The following is a 19319-nucleotide window of genomic DNA, read 5'->3' as shown; positions in this document are numbered from 1 at the left end:
ATAGTTTTTTAAATATTTTTGTGGATTTGTTTTATAAAAATGTCTTGTAAATGTCTTGACTGTCATTATTTATCATTTTTTCAATCTTTTAAATGGTAGAGTACATCTGTTATATTATATTTGAATTCATCTTTGGGAATTCAATAAGCTATTTACCCATTTATGATGTAGTTCATTTGAATTACCTTCTAAAAAGTTCCAAATGAAACCAACATCACTGTGTTTAGCAAACAGATGATAAAATGAATAAGACCAGAGGAAACATACTAATTTCAACTCTGTTTTCTCCATAATGAAGTTTATTATGAAATAATGATATAATGTTATTTCAATCAGATCACCGAATCAAAAAATATTAAACTGATATTTTCCTTTGTAACATAATAATAGTCTCATGTGGCACTTAATACACATGTGTGACATATTTCTTCCATACTGTCCTCTTACATTTTTTAACACTCCAGCAAAAGCTCTAAAATATAGAAAGAGGATCAAGATGGAAAAAGAAAATCACACTATAATAGAATAAATAATGTTTTATAGCAATACTTCAAATATTGTGATTGGACTAAATACTATCCTTTGAAAGTTATCAGACAAAACGCGAATATACCATAAATTAAATTTTGCACAAGTCCCTTTAACTTGGGAAAAAAATAAATATAAATATATATATACTGTATATATAGAGAGAGAGAGAACCAAAAACAATCCCAAAAAAAAGAAAAAATTAACAACTGAAACGCTATGTCATGCTAATCCTAGCAGCGATAACCAAATTTCACTGACTTAATTTTCGCCTGAGAAGTCACATGGCGGGGTACCAGCTCATGGGGTTGGCATTCGCACATGCCAATGCACCTGTTAGAGGAAAATTTGGCAACCAGACTATTTTGGTATGTTAGAGATGAATTGGCACGTCATTACGAGGTTGATCAGCAGGATTAAAGTCGTCCTGGTCTAGGTATCATTCCCCGTAAAATCAAGACAGGGCTCAGAGGTGACATTATTAAAATTTTTTTTTAGGTTTTCTGGTCTTCTCTCGGATTGCACTTATGACGGGAGAGAGGAAACAATGGTGAAGCCGAGACCGAGACCTCAGGATAAACAAGGCTCTGACGTAAACACGCTACAGAGGTCCACTGTTCAGAGCAAAACAGTTCCTCCTTTAGGTTTCTCTGGTTGGTGTTTTTATCAGGGTGCCTAAAAGCTCCAGCAAACCGAAATGACTTTTATCTTGACTGACTGGAGGTTTCTCTGAATGTCAAAGTTGTTCCAATATCCGTATTTCCAGTATACCGTGATCGGTGTAAGCAACCAGTGTGACAAATTTGCAGATCGTGATCCACTGTTCTTTGAGACCCGTAGGAATAGAGTTACACAAATAAAAATACCTGCAATGAACTGAATCACATGCAAAACAAACTAAAGAGTGCAGCAGGTTCCATTCAAGGAGAGATTGTCCAGGAAAACAAAAAATCTTCTGCTTTGACCAGACTTGAAACTATTGGGAAAACTTGTGATAATGTGGAGTATGAGATTGAGAGAGAAAAAGAGAGATTGGGTGAGAGAGAATGCCCCGAATAGTCACAGTGCACGGAGGAACACCAGGGCGGCGCAAGAGAGCAAGAGTCATTACGTTGGTTTAGTGCTTAGAGAATAAGAAACTGTGTTTCATAATTTAAAACCTCTCTACATAGAGAGTGCTGAGGGATAAAATGTATGTTTTGTGTGTGCGTTTGCGTGATTTTTTCTTCTTCTGTGAATTACAACATGTTGTGTACAGTATTCAGTGGAGCCAGCTCAGTGAGGTGTCCCTGTAACCCCAGTAAAAGAAATACGCCTGGTAAACCCCAGTAAAGCGAGGTCCATCCTCTCTCCTGTAGTTTGTGTGTGTGTGTCGTCCTCCTCAAGTCCCGTTGATGTATCTTAAGTAGAATAGTGCTTTTCCAAGTATACAGAGGCTGGTGTATCCGACCCCTGGTGGATGTGTGTTCTATTTTTTAAAGGGAGCTAACCGACTGAAGTTCTGCCAGAAGGGAGATGTGCTGCGTTTGGGCTCATATTCGTATCCGTCCGCCTGCCCGTATCCGTCGGGGAGAAGATACTGCCCGGGGTTCATGGGGTCCAGTGGAGGTGGGTACGCTGGGGGGCCTGACCGGCCCACACCTGAGAAGACGAACGCAAGGGAATACGCAAAGATTAATGCATAAACGCAACGGTTTTCTACACTGTAAAAAATGACAGTGAATTTAACGGTAAAAGACTGTAAAAATGCTACAGTAAAAACCTGTTAAATGGTTAACGGTAAATTCCGCTACTATATACGGTGAAAAACTGTATTGGACATTACCTGTAATTTTACAGTAGTATACCGTTTTTGGAAGTGAAAAAGACCATATAATTTACAGTGAATAACCGTAATTTGACATTCACAGAATTCCCTGCGTTACATTTCAAATTTGATGGTATTTTATTGAAATAACTGTTTCTTCTTGTTTTTTTTTTTTATCAGTTTTGTATATTAAGGTTGTGTGTTACACCTAATGTTGTTAAATTAATGTTTATAGCATTATTTCAGTTTCATGTGTGTTACCATGATGGTGTTTGGTGTTTGTGTGAATGACACTGTGCACCTTCTGTATGTTATTATTTAAAAGCTGCTTGTGATGGGCTTTGGTTCATCATGTGACTTTCTCATCACCACCTGCATTTGGTGGTTATCAGTGTATTACAAAGGTACAAAACAGATTTCAGTACTTCAATAGGTTGGTATATTAACACTATTTCAGTTAATGAAATAAGTTAAACCGTAAAACCTAAAATGTTGCTACTGTATTTTTTACGGTAAAATTCCGGCAAACACAGCTGCCGGTTTTTTACCATTTACGGATTTTTTTTTACAGTGTATGTTTAACATCACTTATTACTGCAGCATCACTTATTAGTGATGCACTTATTTTTATTTACTGCCAGACAAAACCACCATTAACTGCAATTCCAATTTGTATCAATTTACTTATATTTTCTTAGCAGACACTTTTTCCCCATGGTAACAGCAATACAATAGAACACAGTTTAATTTATTGGCCATTAGCATGGAAATTATGTTATTCAAAAATGTCTTTCTGCCTAAAGCAGTGAGACACAACAACTTCTAAGAACATCTCAATTCCATGAGGAACATGCACACAGCCCTACTTTAAGAACAGGCTTCAAGATTTCATACCTTTCTGTTTGGTGACTCTCCTAACGGTCAAGGCAGCTTGTCTCTTCTGATAGTCAGAGATTTCAAAGCCTAAAGGGACAAAAAAAACAATATTGAGTGTGAAAGTTTGATAGCTTTGTGTGAAGAACAGAACAAAGTTTAAATAACTGTGAAGTCTGAGTGGTGACAATGAACATGTATGGTCAATGTCTTGAAAAAACTGGCCTAAATAAACACTTATTTTGTGCTCAGTGTAAATAAAATCACAGCATAACAATTTGAAACGACTTGAGAAATAATGTCTAAACTCACCAATCTTCTCATCTTCCTGAATCATCTTTCTTTCCTCTTGAAACGCCCGAAGCCAACGGATTTTCTCCTCCAGCTTTTTGGGCAAGAACAGATGGATCTCGTCTGTGTCTCTGTTGGCCAGTTTGAAGGCGTTCTTCACGCTAACGTTAAAATCATCATCTCTGCCATCGATTGCATCAATGACCTCATATGGATCCATGTCAATCCGACCCTTATAGTAGAGAATATCACGGCGAATGAGATCCTGTGGAAGGCGGAGAGACTTTATGGGTATGTCTGTAATCCAGACAGATTACTGATAGAATGAAACTGGATTGATTGATTATTCTGTTCCAGCATGAAACATCCAATACATCATTCTCGTCCTCCACCTCCTTTCCTCTCCAAACACATCAAGGTATTTGCTACACCAGGAGGTTGTATTCCGTGTGACAGCAACTCTGACTAGCCATGATCAAAAGATATAATACACAATATTTTCACATTTTAGATTCTATATACTGTATATATTGTTCAAAGGTTTGGGGCCAGAAAGATTTTTCTAAAGAAAGAAATTAATACAATTGGTCAGCAAAGATGCATTAAGTTGATCGAAAGTGATGGTAAAGACATTTATAATTACAATTACAAAAGACTTTTATTTCAAATAAATGCTGTTCTTTTGAACTTTCTATTCATCAAAGAAAAGGTGTATCATGGTTTCCACAAATATATTACACAGCACAGCTGTTAGCAACATTGACAATAATAAGAATTTATTTATTATTGAGCACCAAATCAGCATATCAGAATGATGTGACACTGAAGACTCAATGGCTTCTGAAAATTCAGCTTTGCCATCACATGAATAAATTACATTTTAAAATATATTACAATCAGAATTTTTTTTTTTTTTACTGTAATAACATTTCACAATATTACAGTTTTTACAGTATTTCTGATCAAATAAATGCAACCTTAAGCATAAGAGACTTCTTTAAAAAAACATTAAAAAAATCTTACTGGCCCTACATTTTTGATTGTTGTGTATAATAAAAAATATTTTCCATCCAATCAAAATACTGAGAAAATCGCATTTAAAGTTGTCCAAATGAAGTTCTTAGCAATGCATATTACTAATCAAAAATGAAAGGGATAGTTCACCCAAAAAACAGCGTATGCTGTTCTGTGTCAGCCGCACCACGCGGATACGTTTTCTTTTTATTTACGTTTTGATTTGAACGAAAACGAAAATCCGTGTGGTGCGGCTGACACACAACAGCATACGCTGTTTACGTTCAGTGGATACTCTCCAAAATGGCGCTAAGGTGACGCAGAGGAGACGAATTGTTGAATAAAGTCGTTATTTTTCTTTGCGTACAAAAAGTATTCTCGTAGCTTCGTAAAATTACGGTTGAACCCCTGATGTCACATGGATTATTTTACCGATCTCCTTGCTACGTTTCTGCACCTTGATCGTGTTAATTACATTGCTGTCTATGGGAGGGTCAGAGAACTGTCAGAATGCATCAAAAATATCTTAATTTGTGTTCCGAAGATGAATGGAGGTCTTACAGGTTTGGAACGACATGAGGGTGAGTAATTAATGACAGAATTGTTATTTTTGGGTGAACTATCCCTTTAAGTTTTGATATATTTACGATAGGAAATTGACTAAATATCTTCATGGAACATGATCTTTACTTAATATTCTAATGATTTTTTTCATAAAAGAAAAATCGATAATTTTGACCCATACAATGTAATTTTGGCTATTGCTACAAAAATACCCATGCAACTTATGACTGGTTTTGCGGTCCAGAGTCACATATGTCTTGTTCTGATTGTCTCTGTTTTTGTGTTGCTGAAGTGTCTGTGTATGTCAGATGGGGCTGAAGAAATCTGTTTTTGCACCTTTGTGGAAAGACTAAAAATGGGCCATGTGCGTTAAGCTTAAGGGTGTTTGGAGGACAGTTAAAACACAAAAAAGCTTCTACCTCCAGATGGAATCCAAATCACAAACACTCTTAGTTGTGCTACACGACCAGAATTGAATCAGTTATTTGCTTCTGTGTGCCTGTCTGGTTCGGTTCTGCATCTTTGCTCTCAAAGTGAAAGCAAATGTGCAAAGATCAATCCCTACTCCTGAAAAATTAAAAACAGTCTATCTATCTATCTATCTATCTATCTATCTATCTATCTATCTATCTATCTGTCTGTCTGTCTGTCTGTCTGTCTGCATCCCTTCATTTTTCACCCGTTCTCTATACTTTATTTCCAGCGGAATCTTACTTTATCAAAAAATGAGTTTACAGTGGTATTATTGCCTTCATCCCCTCTTTCTTTCCTCACCTTCTTGCAGAGGACCATCTGATGATCGAATAGGAAGAAGATTCTGGTTTGGCTGCGCCCGTATGGTTGATATATCCAGGACATCTCCCCAGTGTACACAAGCTCTGAGCTCCTGTTCAGAATATCCTCGCCCTGCACACACAATAACAAATTAATCACTACATCTGACACCACTGAGGTTCTGATGCGTTCAGGTCTTAGTATGCAGCTCTCAAATCAAATGGAGTCTGTGGTGCAGGTTGCATGTAAATAACATGCATCACTGATTGGAACTTGTATAGAAAAATTCTCCTTTTGTCAAAGGAAATAACATCAGAGTGAGTGAATATTAAATACACAAACGGGTTAGAATAAGTTAGGATTTTATTTATGTTTCTGAAAGTCTCTTATGCTAACCAAGGCAGCATTCGTCTGATCTAAAATACAGTAAAACAGTAATATTATGTAATATTTTGATATGTAATTTTTGTCATTTTCAGAATTAATTATTCTTAGGTCATTAGAATATCATTCTAATATGCTGATTTGGTGCTCAAGAAACATATTATTATCAATGTTGAATGTTTTTGCTGCGTAATATTTTTGTGGAAACCTGTGATACTAACATTTAACAATTTAGGGTAAGTATGATTTTTTTTAAATGATAATAATAATGAATACTTTTATTAGCAAGGATGGTAATAAATTTAAAATAATAAGAAGCATTATTAATACCTGAGAAACAATAATAATTGATAATAATTGAGCATCAAATCAGTATATTGGCATAAGAGACTTCTTTCCAAAACATGTACACACAGTTGTGCTACTTATTTAATCATTTACTATTATTATTTATTGATTTTTTTTCCTGTTTAGCTATTCTATTGCTCTCGTTTATATCCTACTAAGTATTTTGTCTGAAAAGCTTTAGCCACACACCTCCCAATCCAGTACAGAGGCCTGCCATTGGGCCTATCTATCTATCTATCTATCTATCTGTCTGTCTGTCTGTCTGTCTGTCTGCATCCCTTCATTTTTCACCCGTTCTCTATACTTTATTTCCAGCGGAATCTTACTTTATCAAAAAATGAGTTTACAGTGGTATTATTGCCTTCATCCCCTCTTTCTTTCCTCACCTTCTTGCAGAGGACCATCTGATGATCGAATAGGAAGAAGATTCTGGTTTGGCTGCGCCCGTATGGTTGATATATCCAGGACATCTCCCCAGTGTACACAAGCTCTGAGCTCCTGTTCAGAATATCCTCGCCCTGCACACACAATAACAAATTAATCACTACATCTGACACCACTGAGGTTCTGATGCGTTCAGGTCTTAGTATGCAGCTCTCAAATCAAATGGAGTCTGTGGTGCAGGTTGCATGTAAATAACATGCATCACTGATTGGAACTTGTATAGAAAAATTCTCCTTTTGTCAAAGGAAATAACATCAGAGTGAGTGAATATTAAATACACAAACGGGTTAGAATAAGTTAGGATTTTATTTATGTTTCTGAAAGTCTCTTATGCTAACCAAGGCAGCATTCGTCTGATCTAAAATACAGTAAAACAGTAATATTATGTAATATTTTGATATGTAATTTTTGTCATTTTCAGAATTAATTATTCTTAGGTCATTAGAATATCATTCTAATATGCTGATTTGGTGCTCAAGAAACATATTATTATCAATGTTGAATGTTTTTGCTGCGTAATATTTTTGTGGAAACCTGTGATACTAACATTTAACAATTTAGGGTAAGTATGATTTTTTTTAAATGATAATAATAATGAATACTTTTATTAGCAAGGATGGTAATAAATTTAAAATAATAAGAAGCATTATTAATACCTGAGAAACAATAATAATTGATAATAATTGAGCATCAAATCAGTATATTGGCATAAGAGACTTCTTTCCAAAACATGTACACACAGTTGTGCTACTTATTTAATCATTTACTATTATTATTTATTGATTTTTTTTCCTGTTTAGCTATTCTATTGCTCTCGTTTATATCCTACTAAGTATTTTGTCTGAAAAGCTTTAGCCACACACCTCCCAATCCAGTACAGAGGCCTGCCATTGGGCAATTTTGTCAATGTTCTCAAGCCTTCGTTTGCGTTCGTTGATTTGCTGAGTGACATTTCTCATTACAGCTAGCGCCGCAGCTACGTACCGATAATCACTGGGGAAGAAAGAGAAAAGAATGAGCGAAACAGAAGAGTGAAAGTGAGGGATGTCAAAATGATAAGTGGAAACCAGATATGTCAGTTCAAAATGTGTCGTTTACACAGTCATATATTTTGTGGACCCGAGCGACATTGTCTGCACGATGCATCTGGAGTTAGCACATCCGTGTGTACCTGTGTTCTTGTACTGTGTATTTCAGTAACTCTGCCAGCTGTAGAGGGTATTTGCAGATTTTCTGGACTGGTGTGAGCAGGTAGCCATCAATAGCGATGTCGATCATCTGCTGAACCAATCGGCAAGCTTCGAAGAAGTGCTGGTATCGTGCGTCTCGCATGAGACGTGTGAGCTCCATGCAGGAGTCAACGTGGATGTTACAGTATTCCGAGTAGATCCAGAATCCATCTTGCTGTAAAAATAAAAACATAAAAAATCAGTATCCTCGACTCATTGTGTATATATGTGTGATTTTCTGTGTTTCAATACACACGTGTTCCAAAAAGCAAGGTCCAATCTCGCTGAGGTGAGGTTCTTCCGTGTTAAACTGTTTCTCCAGGTCTCTGACAAAGCTCAACTGGAATCTGTAAATGTCTTCGATATTTCCAAAGATCACTTTCAGCTGATCGTCGTTAAACATGTCTCTCCTCTTTTTACACTGACGGAGATACCCCTAAAAGGCATAACACATACACAAATTTACACTACCATTCAAAAGTTTGGGTTTTTTGGATTTTTATAATGTTTTTGAAATAAGTCTCCTATGCTCACTTAGGCTGCATTTATGAACTGTTTTTATTTAAATGCATTTAACATGTAATTTATTCCTGATGGCAAAGCTGAATTTTCAGCATCATTACTCCAGTTGTCAGTGTCACATGATCTTCAGAAATCATTCTAATAGACTGATTTGGTGCTCAAGAAACATTTCTTATTGTTATCAAGAACAGTTTTTTTAAGGATTCTTTGATAAATAAAAAGTTCAAAAGAATATAGATTCTTTTGGATTATAGATTCTTTTAGATTATAGATCTATAGATTAAAGCAATAAGCCCCGTGAAGCCGTGGTTTACAGTGAATTATAACAGCTAAGGGGCATTGTTAGACGCTAAAACCCCCTTAGCTGGTATAAATTCACTGTGAACCACGGCTTCACGGGGCTTATTGCTTTTATAAAACGGTTATTCCATATACGTAGTAAGGTTTCACAGAATAAAACAGAGCAAATAAAGTGTAATGATATAAATAAAATCAGTATTCTTCCACCAAACAATGTAGTTCCTCAGAAACAGTTGTGGTTCCAACAAAGTGGCTGCCGAGCAACACACAGAAGTAGACAAAGGTGTATGTTTGTAGAGTAATTTACAACAGCTTCGAACGCGGCTCAACCAATCAGAATCAAGGACCGGAACTGTCCGTTTTATTATATAGATTAGAATACAGATTTTTGTAACAATTTAAATGTCTTTACAGTCACCTTTGATCAATGAATGCATACTTATTGAATAAACGTATTCAATTCTTTCAAAAACATATTTACTGACACCAAACATTTGAATGGTAGTGTAAGTTTTAAAGGCTTTTTTAAAGATCATTATTTTGTGTATTTGGTGTAACAGAATATGTTGACATGCTTTAATGTTCAAAAAACAGTGCAATATGTGGACATACAGTTTTGGACATAGATTTAGAGCAAATGGAGACTTTTTTTAGAGAAAAGACCATAGTAATCTCACATGTGTTTTCTATGGAGTTCCCTATGAGATTTCAACAATGTCACATACTATGCTCACATTTAGCAAGATGACGAGCCAACAATGAAAAGATTTCAATATAAATTAAAATATGTTCTCATCTGATTCTCACAAGAACAAACAATCGGAGCCATGCTATTCACATAAACGTTGTGTATACGTATATTTCTCCTCAGGAATTTTAGGGGAGCCATCTGAGACAAACAAATGGGATGGTTAAAAGAGAGCTCAATGAAGTCTCCCGAGCTTTGAAAGGGCTGGCATGTGTTTTTACCTCACAGATGTCCTTCAGGTGTTTGATGTAATGTCTTTCTGTGCTCATGATCTCATTGATGACATTGGCCCTCATCTGGTCCCGGTTCTGTGTGGGCTGGCCCAGACACAGGCAGTCAGTGCTGGGGTTCGGACTGGCCTCCGCATGGCCATTCTGCACCTCGCTGGAGCTTTCGGCAGCCTCGACCACGGCGTTTTCCTCCTGATTTACCCATAACTAGAACACACACATTAAGAGAGACATGACTTGATCTTCAAGCCCTGTTATTATCAATTAAAGTAATCATGAGCTCAGAGCATCCGTGATTGCTTTCATAAAAGGTCTAGATAGGGCTTTTAAAGATTCAGGGGTTAAAGTTACATTGACGTGAAATAAAAGGAGTCAGAGTGTGCCCTCTGGTGGCACCAGTACCAATTGCATTTTTCCACATTAGAGGCATTGCAGTAAACACTTACAAAATCTGTTTTCACAAGGACATAAAGGAATCTGTATTTGGGCCTGTCACAGAGCTGCCAAGATACACACACATAAGCCAGGAGAAGGGAAGAGAAGGAGGGAGATACAGAAGCACACAGTTATAGGAACCCAGTATATGTGTGTTTGGTTGAGAGGATCTGATGTGATTTTATTTGCCCTGATTATGTAACCTATCATTTGCTTTCCCAGGTGAGCCAACTGATGTGAACACACATGCAAACTCTCTTTCTCACACACGCACAATAAAAACCCACGAATATGTACACATTTTTTATACTGAGCTATACTCTACTCCGAAATCACAGAAACAAAAGGTGTACAACCGGTCAAACTTAAAGGAACAGTTGATACAAAAATGAAAATTCTGTTATAATTCACTCATACATGTTGTTCCAAACCCGTATGACTTATTTTCTTCTGTGAAATATGAAAGAAAATGTCTTGAAGAATATTTTGGTTACCTCCAAGTATACCTTCCAAATAACACTTGACAAAATATCTTCTTTTGTGTTCTGCAAAAGAAAAAAGACATACAGGTTTGGAACAACATGCGTAAATGATGACAGGATTAAATTTTTTTTGGTGAACTGTCCCTTTATGAAAAGAATAATACTTTTGAAAAATATGTAAAACACACTTAAATGAGATGAAGACTCCAGTCATATCAGTAGCCTAATAACAGTATTATTTTAATCACTTTATTAAAGGATAGGTCACACAAAAATGAAAATTCAGTCCTCATTTATTCACTTTCGTGTTGTTACAAACCTGTATGACTTTCTTTTGTGGACCATTATGAGATATAAACTCGCACTTGTGAGTAATTAAGTCAGAATTGCGAGATATAAACTGGCAATTCTGACTTTTTTTCTCATAATTGCATGTCTGTATCTCACAATTCTGACTTTCTCGCAATTGCGAGTTTATATCTTGCAATTCTGACTAATTTCCTCAGAATTGTGAGATATAAACTTGCAATTGCGAGTTATAAAGTCCACTTCTGAGGGGGAAAAAAGACTTGACATTTTCTCAGAATTGTGAGTTTCTATCATGCACTTCTTAGAAAGTTGCACGTTCTAAAGTTCTAAACTCGCAATTCTGAGTTAAGTCAGAATTGTGAGAAGTAATTCTGACTTTGTAACTCGCAATTGTGAGTTTATATCTCACAATTCGGAGAAAAAAGTCAGAATTGCGAGTTTGTATCATGCAACTCTTAGAAAAAAAGGTCAGAATTGTGAGATAAAATGTCGCAATTACCTTTTTTAATTTGTTATTCAGTGGCGGAAACGGGCTTCCATAGTGTTCCACTATTTTTATGGGAAAAAACAGCATGCATGTTTGGAATGACATGAAAATGAGTAAATAATAACAGAACTTTCATTTCGGCTAAACTGTCCCTTTAAGCCGTATTCTTCATGGAAACTGCTGGCTGGTCCCCACAGTGTAGGTAATTTCAGGTTTTGTTATCCTTGTAAGGACATTGCGATAGCACAGACATAGCAAAATCTTACCCACACACAACACTGCTGACCTGATATGGACTCACAATTAAAAATAGATTTTCATAAATACTCAAGCCTGTCACAGACTCTGTTCACCCTGAAACCATGTCCTGCATAAGCCCCCCTCTCTCTCTTTCTCTTTCTGTCTCACACACTCTGTTTCTACACAGAGCCATAGATACGATGTATAATCTCTTGAAGGATGTTTCTCGGATTAAGATCTCATTAAAATCTCAAATTATACTTGTATACCTAGAAATCTCTGCCTCAGCGCAACTTTCCAGTGCATTAGCCTTGCTAGCTGTCCGTCCTCATCCTCGTCAAGAGAAGGCTTAGTTTAGTGATCCTGCTGCCCGGCTACACAACGTGCGTGTTGCTACGGTTGTCTGTTTTAAGAAACAGAGGAATCAGAAGAACACCGGTGACGCAGATGTCACACACACACACACACACACCTGCGCACACATACAAACTTCAGTCTTCTCTTTCCTTCCTCTCAGTGTCCAATCTATTTTAGCCTCTCTCTCTCTTTCTCTCTCACCCTCTCCTCCCAGAGCAATCTGGGGTTTTTTTTGTCTGTTCTTCTCTCCTGTCCTCTAATGAAAATTGACGTCTCATTTTATGCTTCATGACTCAACCTCACTGAACAGTGAAGAGAAACACAAGACACAGCAGAACAGAGGATACAGTGTAAAGGTGTCAGCATCTTACACCGAAAACGAACCCTTGTAAGTGACATTAATACAACATTTATCAATCTCTTTTAGTTATGTACTTAGAATGATTTCATTCACTGTCAGATGTACCATTTCAATAGTTGCGACTGTTCAAACTATATAAAAATGTTGCCTGAATTAATTTGTTTGCAAACAGGGTTCATTCGTGAAGTACCCCAAATGGGATTCTTTGGTTTCGGTTTGTTGTTGACTCTGCCACTGCAAAAATACATTACATTTTTTACATTATTTTTGACCAATTATTTTTAATTATAATTATTTTAAATGATTATTGTTTTATAGAATTTTTTCTTTGTTAAATTAATTGATTTTCAAATATTCTATATAATATTAACATCAGGCATTGGTGAAAGTGTAAAAATGTGTGACAAAATGCATACATTGTCATTTGGATAACAATAATTTTAAATATTTGAATGTTGTCATGTTAAACTTTGCCACTGCATATATATATAATTATTTATATTTATTTATATTTATTAAAATTATTATTTTACATTTATTTTTTAATTATTTAATTTTAATATGTTAATATTCTAGATATTAACTTCAAGCTTTTGAAATATGAAACGCCACATGGCACTGAGCATACATTTTATTCCAATAGTAATAATGTGGAATATTTGTATTTTGTCATGTTAAACTCCAAAATAAAAGTGAAAGTGTGTAGCTTTTGTGTTACTTGCAGCACCAAATAAAAAATAAATACACATCTCTCTCACACTCATTCTCTTCCGGTCTGTTTCTCCTTGTCCTTTCTCAGTGTTGCATAAGAGATGCTCAAAGGGTCAGAATAAAGACCGTGCTGTACAGATTGACATAGTGTGTGTGTTTGTATTAAATATGTATCTGTCTGTGTGGACACAGGTGATATTCTCTGTACAGCGAAAAGATTTTCTCACACCTGTCATGCCCGAGAGAGTGGCTTACACAACCTGCCATCTGTGCGAGTGTGTGTTTGGGGAGGAAGGGGGGATAGATTACTGTTAGAAAAGAGAGGAAAGAGAAAGATAGGAAGAAAGCAAAAGGGGAACTGAGAAATGCACTTAGGAAGCTCGACGTATGTAGCCAAAGTTAAGACTAAGTTACATAAAAGTCCCATTAAAGAGCGCTCCACCTTTACAAATGCACTCCTCTTTCATAAGCACATCTCTATCCTACACCTCCTTTTATCCTTTCACCCATGATCCCCACTAAAAGGGTTTATGTTCATATTTCATATTGGGGATTCTTAGAGAAAGCAAACCGATGGATCTCACAATCTCTGTCTGAGATTTTGGCCACAACTGCAGTGGACTTACAATCCAGATGCATCATTAACGATACGAGAGCATTATTAACACTCTATTGCATGAATGTAAAATGAATGGCACGAAAATTCCTGTTTAAAATTCATTTTAAAAGACAATATTTTGGGTGTCTTTTTAGATGCTGTACAGATTGACATAGTGTGTGTGTTTGTATTAAATATGTATCTGTCTGTGTGGACACAGGTGATATTCTCTGTACAGCGAAAAGATTTTCTCACACCTGTCATGCCTGAGAGAGTGGCTTACACAACCTGCCATCTGTGCGAGTGTGTGTTTGGGGAGGAAGGGGGGATAGATTACTGTTAGAAAAGAGAGGAAAGAGAAAGATAGGAAGAAAGCAAAAGGGGAACTGAGAAATGCACTTAGGAAGCTCGACGTATGTAGCCAAAGTTAAGACCAAGTTACATAAAAGTCCCATTAAAGAGCGCTCCACCTTTACAAATGCACTCCTCTTTCATAAGCACATCTCTATCCTACACCTCCTTTTATCCTTTCACCCATGATCCCCACTAAAAGGGTTTATGTTCATATTTCATATTGGGAATTCTTAGAGAAAGCAAACCGATGGATCTCACAATCTCTGTCTGAGATTTTGGCCACAACTGCAGTGGATTTACAATCCAGATGCATCATTAACGATACGAGAGCATTATTAACACTCTATTGCATGAATGTAAAACGAATGGCACGAAAATTCCTGTTTAAAATTCATTTTAAAAGACAATATTTTGGGTGTCTTTTTAGTTATGTTGCCTGGAGGCAAAACTGTGACACAATATTCAAAACATACATACCAAATGCTTCTTAGTTATTATATAAAATGTATAAATATTAAATCTAAATGAATAAATGTAAATATACTTAACATAAATGTATTATTGTCAATATACACAACAATTTAAAAGTTTGGAGTCAGTCCAATTTTTTATGTTTTCAAAGAAGTCTCTTATGGTCACCAAGGCTGCATGTATTCAACCAAAAAATTTAAATAAAAACAGCAATATTATTACAACTTAATATAACTGTTTTCTATCTTTGCTTGTTTATTTGTATCTTAATGTATTTCATGTATCCTGCTGAATTTTCAGCATCATTACTCCAGTCTTCAGTGTCACATGATCTTTCAGAAATCATTCAAATATGCTGATTTGGTGCTCAAGAAACATTTCTTATTATTATCAATGTTGAAAACAGTTTTGCTGCTTTATGTTTTTGTGGAAACCATTATACGTTTTTTTAGAAAGTTCAAAAGAACAGCATTTATTTGAAATAGAAAAAACTTGAAATCTTTTGCAAAAGTACAAATGTCTTTACTGTCACGTGACACGTCTGATCAATTTAATGCATCCCCCTTGCTTAATAAAAGTAATAATTTCTTTCCAAAAAATTGAATCCAAAAACTCCAGACTTCTGAATGGTAGTGTATACAGTCTATATAATATGTAACTTATCATTTATAATATGAAATGATAGTACAAAAAGACACAATTGAAATAAAACAAGTCATATAAGTCATAAAAATGTAATGGGAAAATTGCATTTATGTCAATTTTATTGCTATCATGTGCTTGCAATGTGAAGAGAACAGGTTTGTTACCCAGAGGGAATGTCGTGCAATAGAGGGTTAATCTTTAGTTATGTGCAGGGACATCACCCCCCGGGTGGCTAGCGGCGAATCTGCATGTATATGCAAATGATCAAGCCTGACTGTGCTTGCACACGATTAAGATTTCAGTTTTACAATGCAACATGATCATATCGCCTCCTTTAGCTTTATTCATAACATTTCAACACACTTTACTCATGATATTAGATCTGGGTTTTACATTATCCCTAATAAATGAACACTTGAAATACTACAGGCTTTTCTCAGGTTTATATAATATACAAGAGGTTGGAGGGGGCTCACTATTGCGAGAGAAAAGGTTGAGTTAGAGGAAGTGTTTGCAAAGGGACCCCACTGAGACCCCTGTCACAATTTGAAGAGATGCTGGAAGAATGACTGAAGGGACTGATAAAATTGTTTATGTTTAAACTTCTGTCTGAAAATCTACTTTTGAGTTTCTCTGTAGCTCTCTTTATATATACAGTATATATGTATATAAATGTGATTAAATATAGATCTTTAGCAGTCAGAGAGGTTCAAATTAAGACCAACATCTGCTCAAGTCCCAGTAAAAAAGAAAAAAACAAGACACTGTCAGAAAAGAGAGAAATATTGATAGTAGTAGTCATGGTTAAATGTCGTAACTGAGTCAGCATAAATCTTTTTCCCATTTCAGTGTTTTCTGCCAGACCCAGGCATGAAGATAAGTTGCCATGGAAGCGAAGCGCGGCGACTGTGGCGGAAAACGAAACGTTGGAACACAGCGACAGCATGTGAGCAGTAAGCGATGGGATGCATTCAACGGTCAAACGGTAAGCAGTGGTTTTGAAAAAAACGCACCTTAGCCGTGGCGTTTGTGAGGCGTGATGCAGCGACAGGGTTGATATAAAAAAGCTGTTTGGTTTGAGGGGGGTGGGACTCCACCTTAGAGAAACAACAACAGCAACACAAACAAGAGTTTGGGTTCAAGATGGAGGTTAAAGGGAAGAATGTGACCACTTCTGACTGGGCTGTGACTGTATGTCTTTAATATCGAATCATTTACCTGAAAATGTGTCATATTGTTCATTTCTCGACAGGCGTGTATGTTGCATCTCTTTAAAACAGCTCTATCTGACTTCTATTGAGTTAGAAACGGTATTGGATATGGAAATAGCTGTGTTAAACAGATGTGGTTCTGCAGTTGTGTCTTAAGACAGGTGGCCATCAGACAGGTATATGTCAGAGATGGGCTCACCCTGACGAAGCTGGCGGGAAACCAGCCCTCCTCCTCGTCGATTTGACCCCACCACCAGTCCTTATTCGAGGCGTCCAACACCTTGATGACATCGCCGGCCTTGAAGGCCAGCTCCCGGTCAGCCATGGTCACATGGTCCCATACTGCCTCGGCATTCACTACAGAGCCCCCGCTGACCAACTGCAGAAAGAGAGATGGAGTAGATGCAGGATAAGCTACAAGAGGACAACAGTTACATAACATCCGAAACATTCTGGATTAACATCAAACAGTCACATGCTGGCTTCCACTCCACAGTCAGCTCTCCGGAAACAAAACTGACAGGGGTGTCGAGATATAACGCTGCATCGCATTTTGGTTTGCCCTGTTTTTCCGACTGCTTCACCTCAGTTTGGAAACAAAAGGTTGCTAGGAGGATAGACACAATACCCCCGTTTTTTGAGAGAAGTTGATAGGCCTTATTAGGGTAGCACTATTTTCCTCTATGTAGTAATTACAATAAATAGGTAATAACTAGGTACTAACCCTGAACCTACCCCTAACCCATGTAGTTACCAGAACTTTCTTAGGTAGGTACACTGTAAGTGCATGTACTGTAAAATAATGTGCAACTCTTATTAGTATTAATAGCACATAAAATAAATTGAGGTTTCTTAATGTTTTTGAAAGATGTCTCTTATGCTCACCAAAGCTACATTTATTTGCTCAGAAATACAGTAAAAACTGTAATTTTATAATACATATATATTTTTTTACATTTTAAAATAACTGTTTTCTATTTTGAATATATCTTAAAAAGTAATTTATTCCTGTGATGGCAAAGCTGGATTTTCAGCATCATTACTCCAGTATTCAGTGTCACATGATCCTTCAGAAATTATTCTGATATGCTCATTTGGTGATCAGAAAACATTTATTGTTATTGTCAATGTTGAGAACTGTTGTGCTGCTGTGTGTGGAAATTATGACACATTTTTTAAATGTTTTAATAGGAAGTAGAAATATAAAAATAGAAAGTTTAAAAGAACAGCATTTATTTGAAATAGAAACTTCTGTAATATTGTAAATAATATTTACTGTGACTTTAGATCAATTTAATACATCCTTGCTGAATAAATTGCTGAATTGCTGAAAAAATCTTTCAGACCCCAAACTTTTGAACAGTAGTGTATAATAAATTATTCATTATATTCACTGCATTCATATCAATTCCTTTGTCATAGAATGTTGCTTCCAGCCAGCAAACACATTTATGCAAATCCTTTATACAAATAATTTATTAATAAAATATATCAAACTACTATTAAACTATCCTTTTGTTTTTGGTGAAAAATATCTGAGGGCAGTTCTCTTGAACAGGAGTTAAACACACACACACACACACACAAAGAATTTATGCTATATATATAATAATGACAAACAACTAGATATTGACTACAACGCCATACAAACAGCCTCATCCAAACTCGCTCTAAACATTCAGTTGTGACTGTTAATTTAAAGGGGTGGTTGATCAGCTTTTTTCCAAAGCTTGATTGTGTTTATGTGGTGCAGTGTAACATGTGTTCATGCTTCGTTTAAAAAAAACAAGCATTATTTTCACATATTTTACCTTTATTCTACACCGCTGTTTCCATTCTCGTCAAAACGGTCTGTTGAGTTCCTGATTCTATGAAGCCCCTCCCTCAGAAATATGTAATGGGCTCTGATTGGTTAGCGGGCTCAGTGTGTTTGTGATTCGCTAACCGCTTAGTGCATTACAGGTAGCTGAATGTTCCCGGGGGCGGGGTTTATGTAAGCATCAGGGTTAGTGATGTCACAAACCCAGGAAGAAGCTCGTTGTAGTCCTTAAACAGCGATTTCATTAAAAGAAAATATCTCCCTTTGCATTGAGCGTCGTAACTTTGCAGACATTGTTTATGCTCTAACAACAACATTACACACTAGCTAAAGTTCAAAAGGTGAAATCATAATCAACCACCCCTTTAATGAAATATACAGAATTTAAAAGAGAACATCTCTTTTAAACCAGCTCCAAATCGGATCTGAAAGGAACTGGATCCCACGGTTCAATTGTGCTCATATAGGAAGGAAGTGGCAATGTACAAGGTCACAGAGCTATAGAGAAGCTGTGCTTGAGTAACCATGGCTTCCATGCTTGAGTAAAGACGAGATGCGTTATAGTATCGCTTCCTGCTGACTTTCACATATACAAGCCCATGACAGCAACTTGAGATGATGGCTTGGTAATTCTCTACACAGAAACACTCATACATAATCAGCTCCAAGATTTCACCTCTACATCTCCAGGCACTTTTCCTCTCTCTCTCTCTGTCTCAGAGGCAGCCAGGCTGTAAAAAATTCTCTTTTGCGCACTTAAAGAGAAAAAAATGTTATGTTGTC

At 36.4% G+C, this 19319-nt stretch overlaps 1 protein-coding gene across 1 annotated transcript in view; it reads right to left on the bottom strand.

The window, feature by feature from the left end:
- Window positions 1-704: 704 nt before the first annotated feature.
- LOC107597261 (rho guanine nucleotide exchange factor 9-like) overlaps window positions 705-19319 on the bottom strand; it is a 29354-nt gene continuing 10739 nt past the window's right edge. The window contains exons 2-10 of the mRNA XM_016288249.1: window positions 16917-17096; window positions 10048-10263; window positions 8513-8692; window positions 8199-8431; window positions 7891-8020; window positions 6970-7101; window positions 3521-3764; window positions 3230-3298; window positions 705-2169 (exon numbers count right to left, since the gene is read on the bottom strand). Coding sequence (XP_016143735.1) covers window positions 1997-2169; window positions 3230-3298; window positions 3521-3764; window positions 6970-7101; window positions 7891-8020; window positions 8199-8431; window positions 8513-8692; window positions 10048-10263; window positions 16917-17096 — 1557 coding nt within the window. The 3' untranslated portion in view covers window positions 705-1996. The remainder of the gene's footprint in view (window positions 2170-3229; window positions 3299-3520; window positions 3765-6969; window positions 7102-7890; window positions 8021-8198; window positions 8432-8512; window positions 8693-10047; window positions 10264-16916; window positions 17097-19319) is intronic.

The sequence above is a fragment of the Sinocyclocheilus grahami genome, unplaced genomic scaffold (genome assembly GCF_001515645.1).
Source record: "Sinocyclocheilus grahami isolate Dianchi unplaced genomic scaffold, SAMN03320097.WGS_v1.1 scaffold230.1, whole genome shotgun sequence".
Lineage (NCBI taxonomy): Eukaryota > Metazoa > Chordata > Actinopteri > Cypriniformes > Cyprinidae > Sinocyclocheilus > Sinocyclocheilus grahami.
Note: the sequence above shows the minus strand (reverse complement) of the source record. Positions and strands in the feature narration are given on the sequence as shown.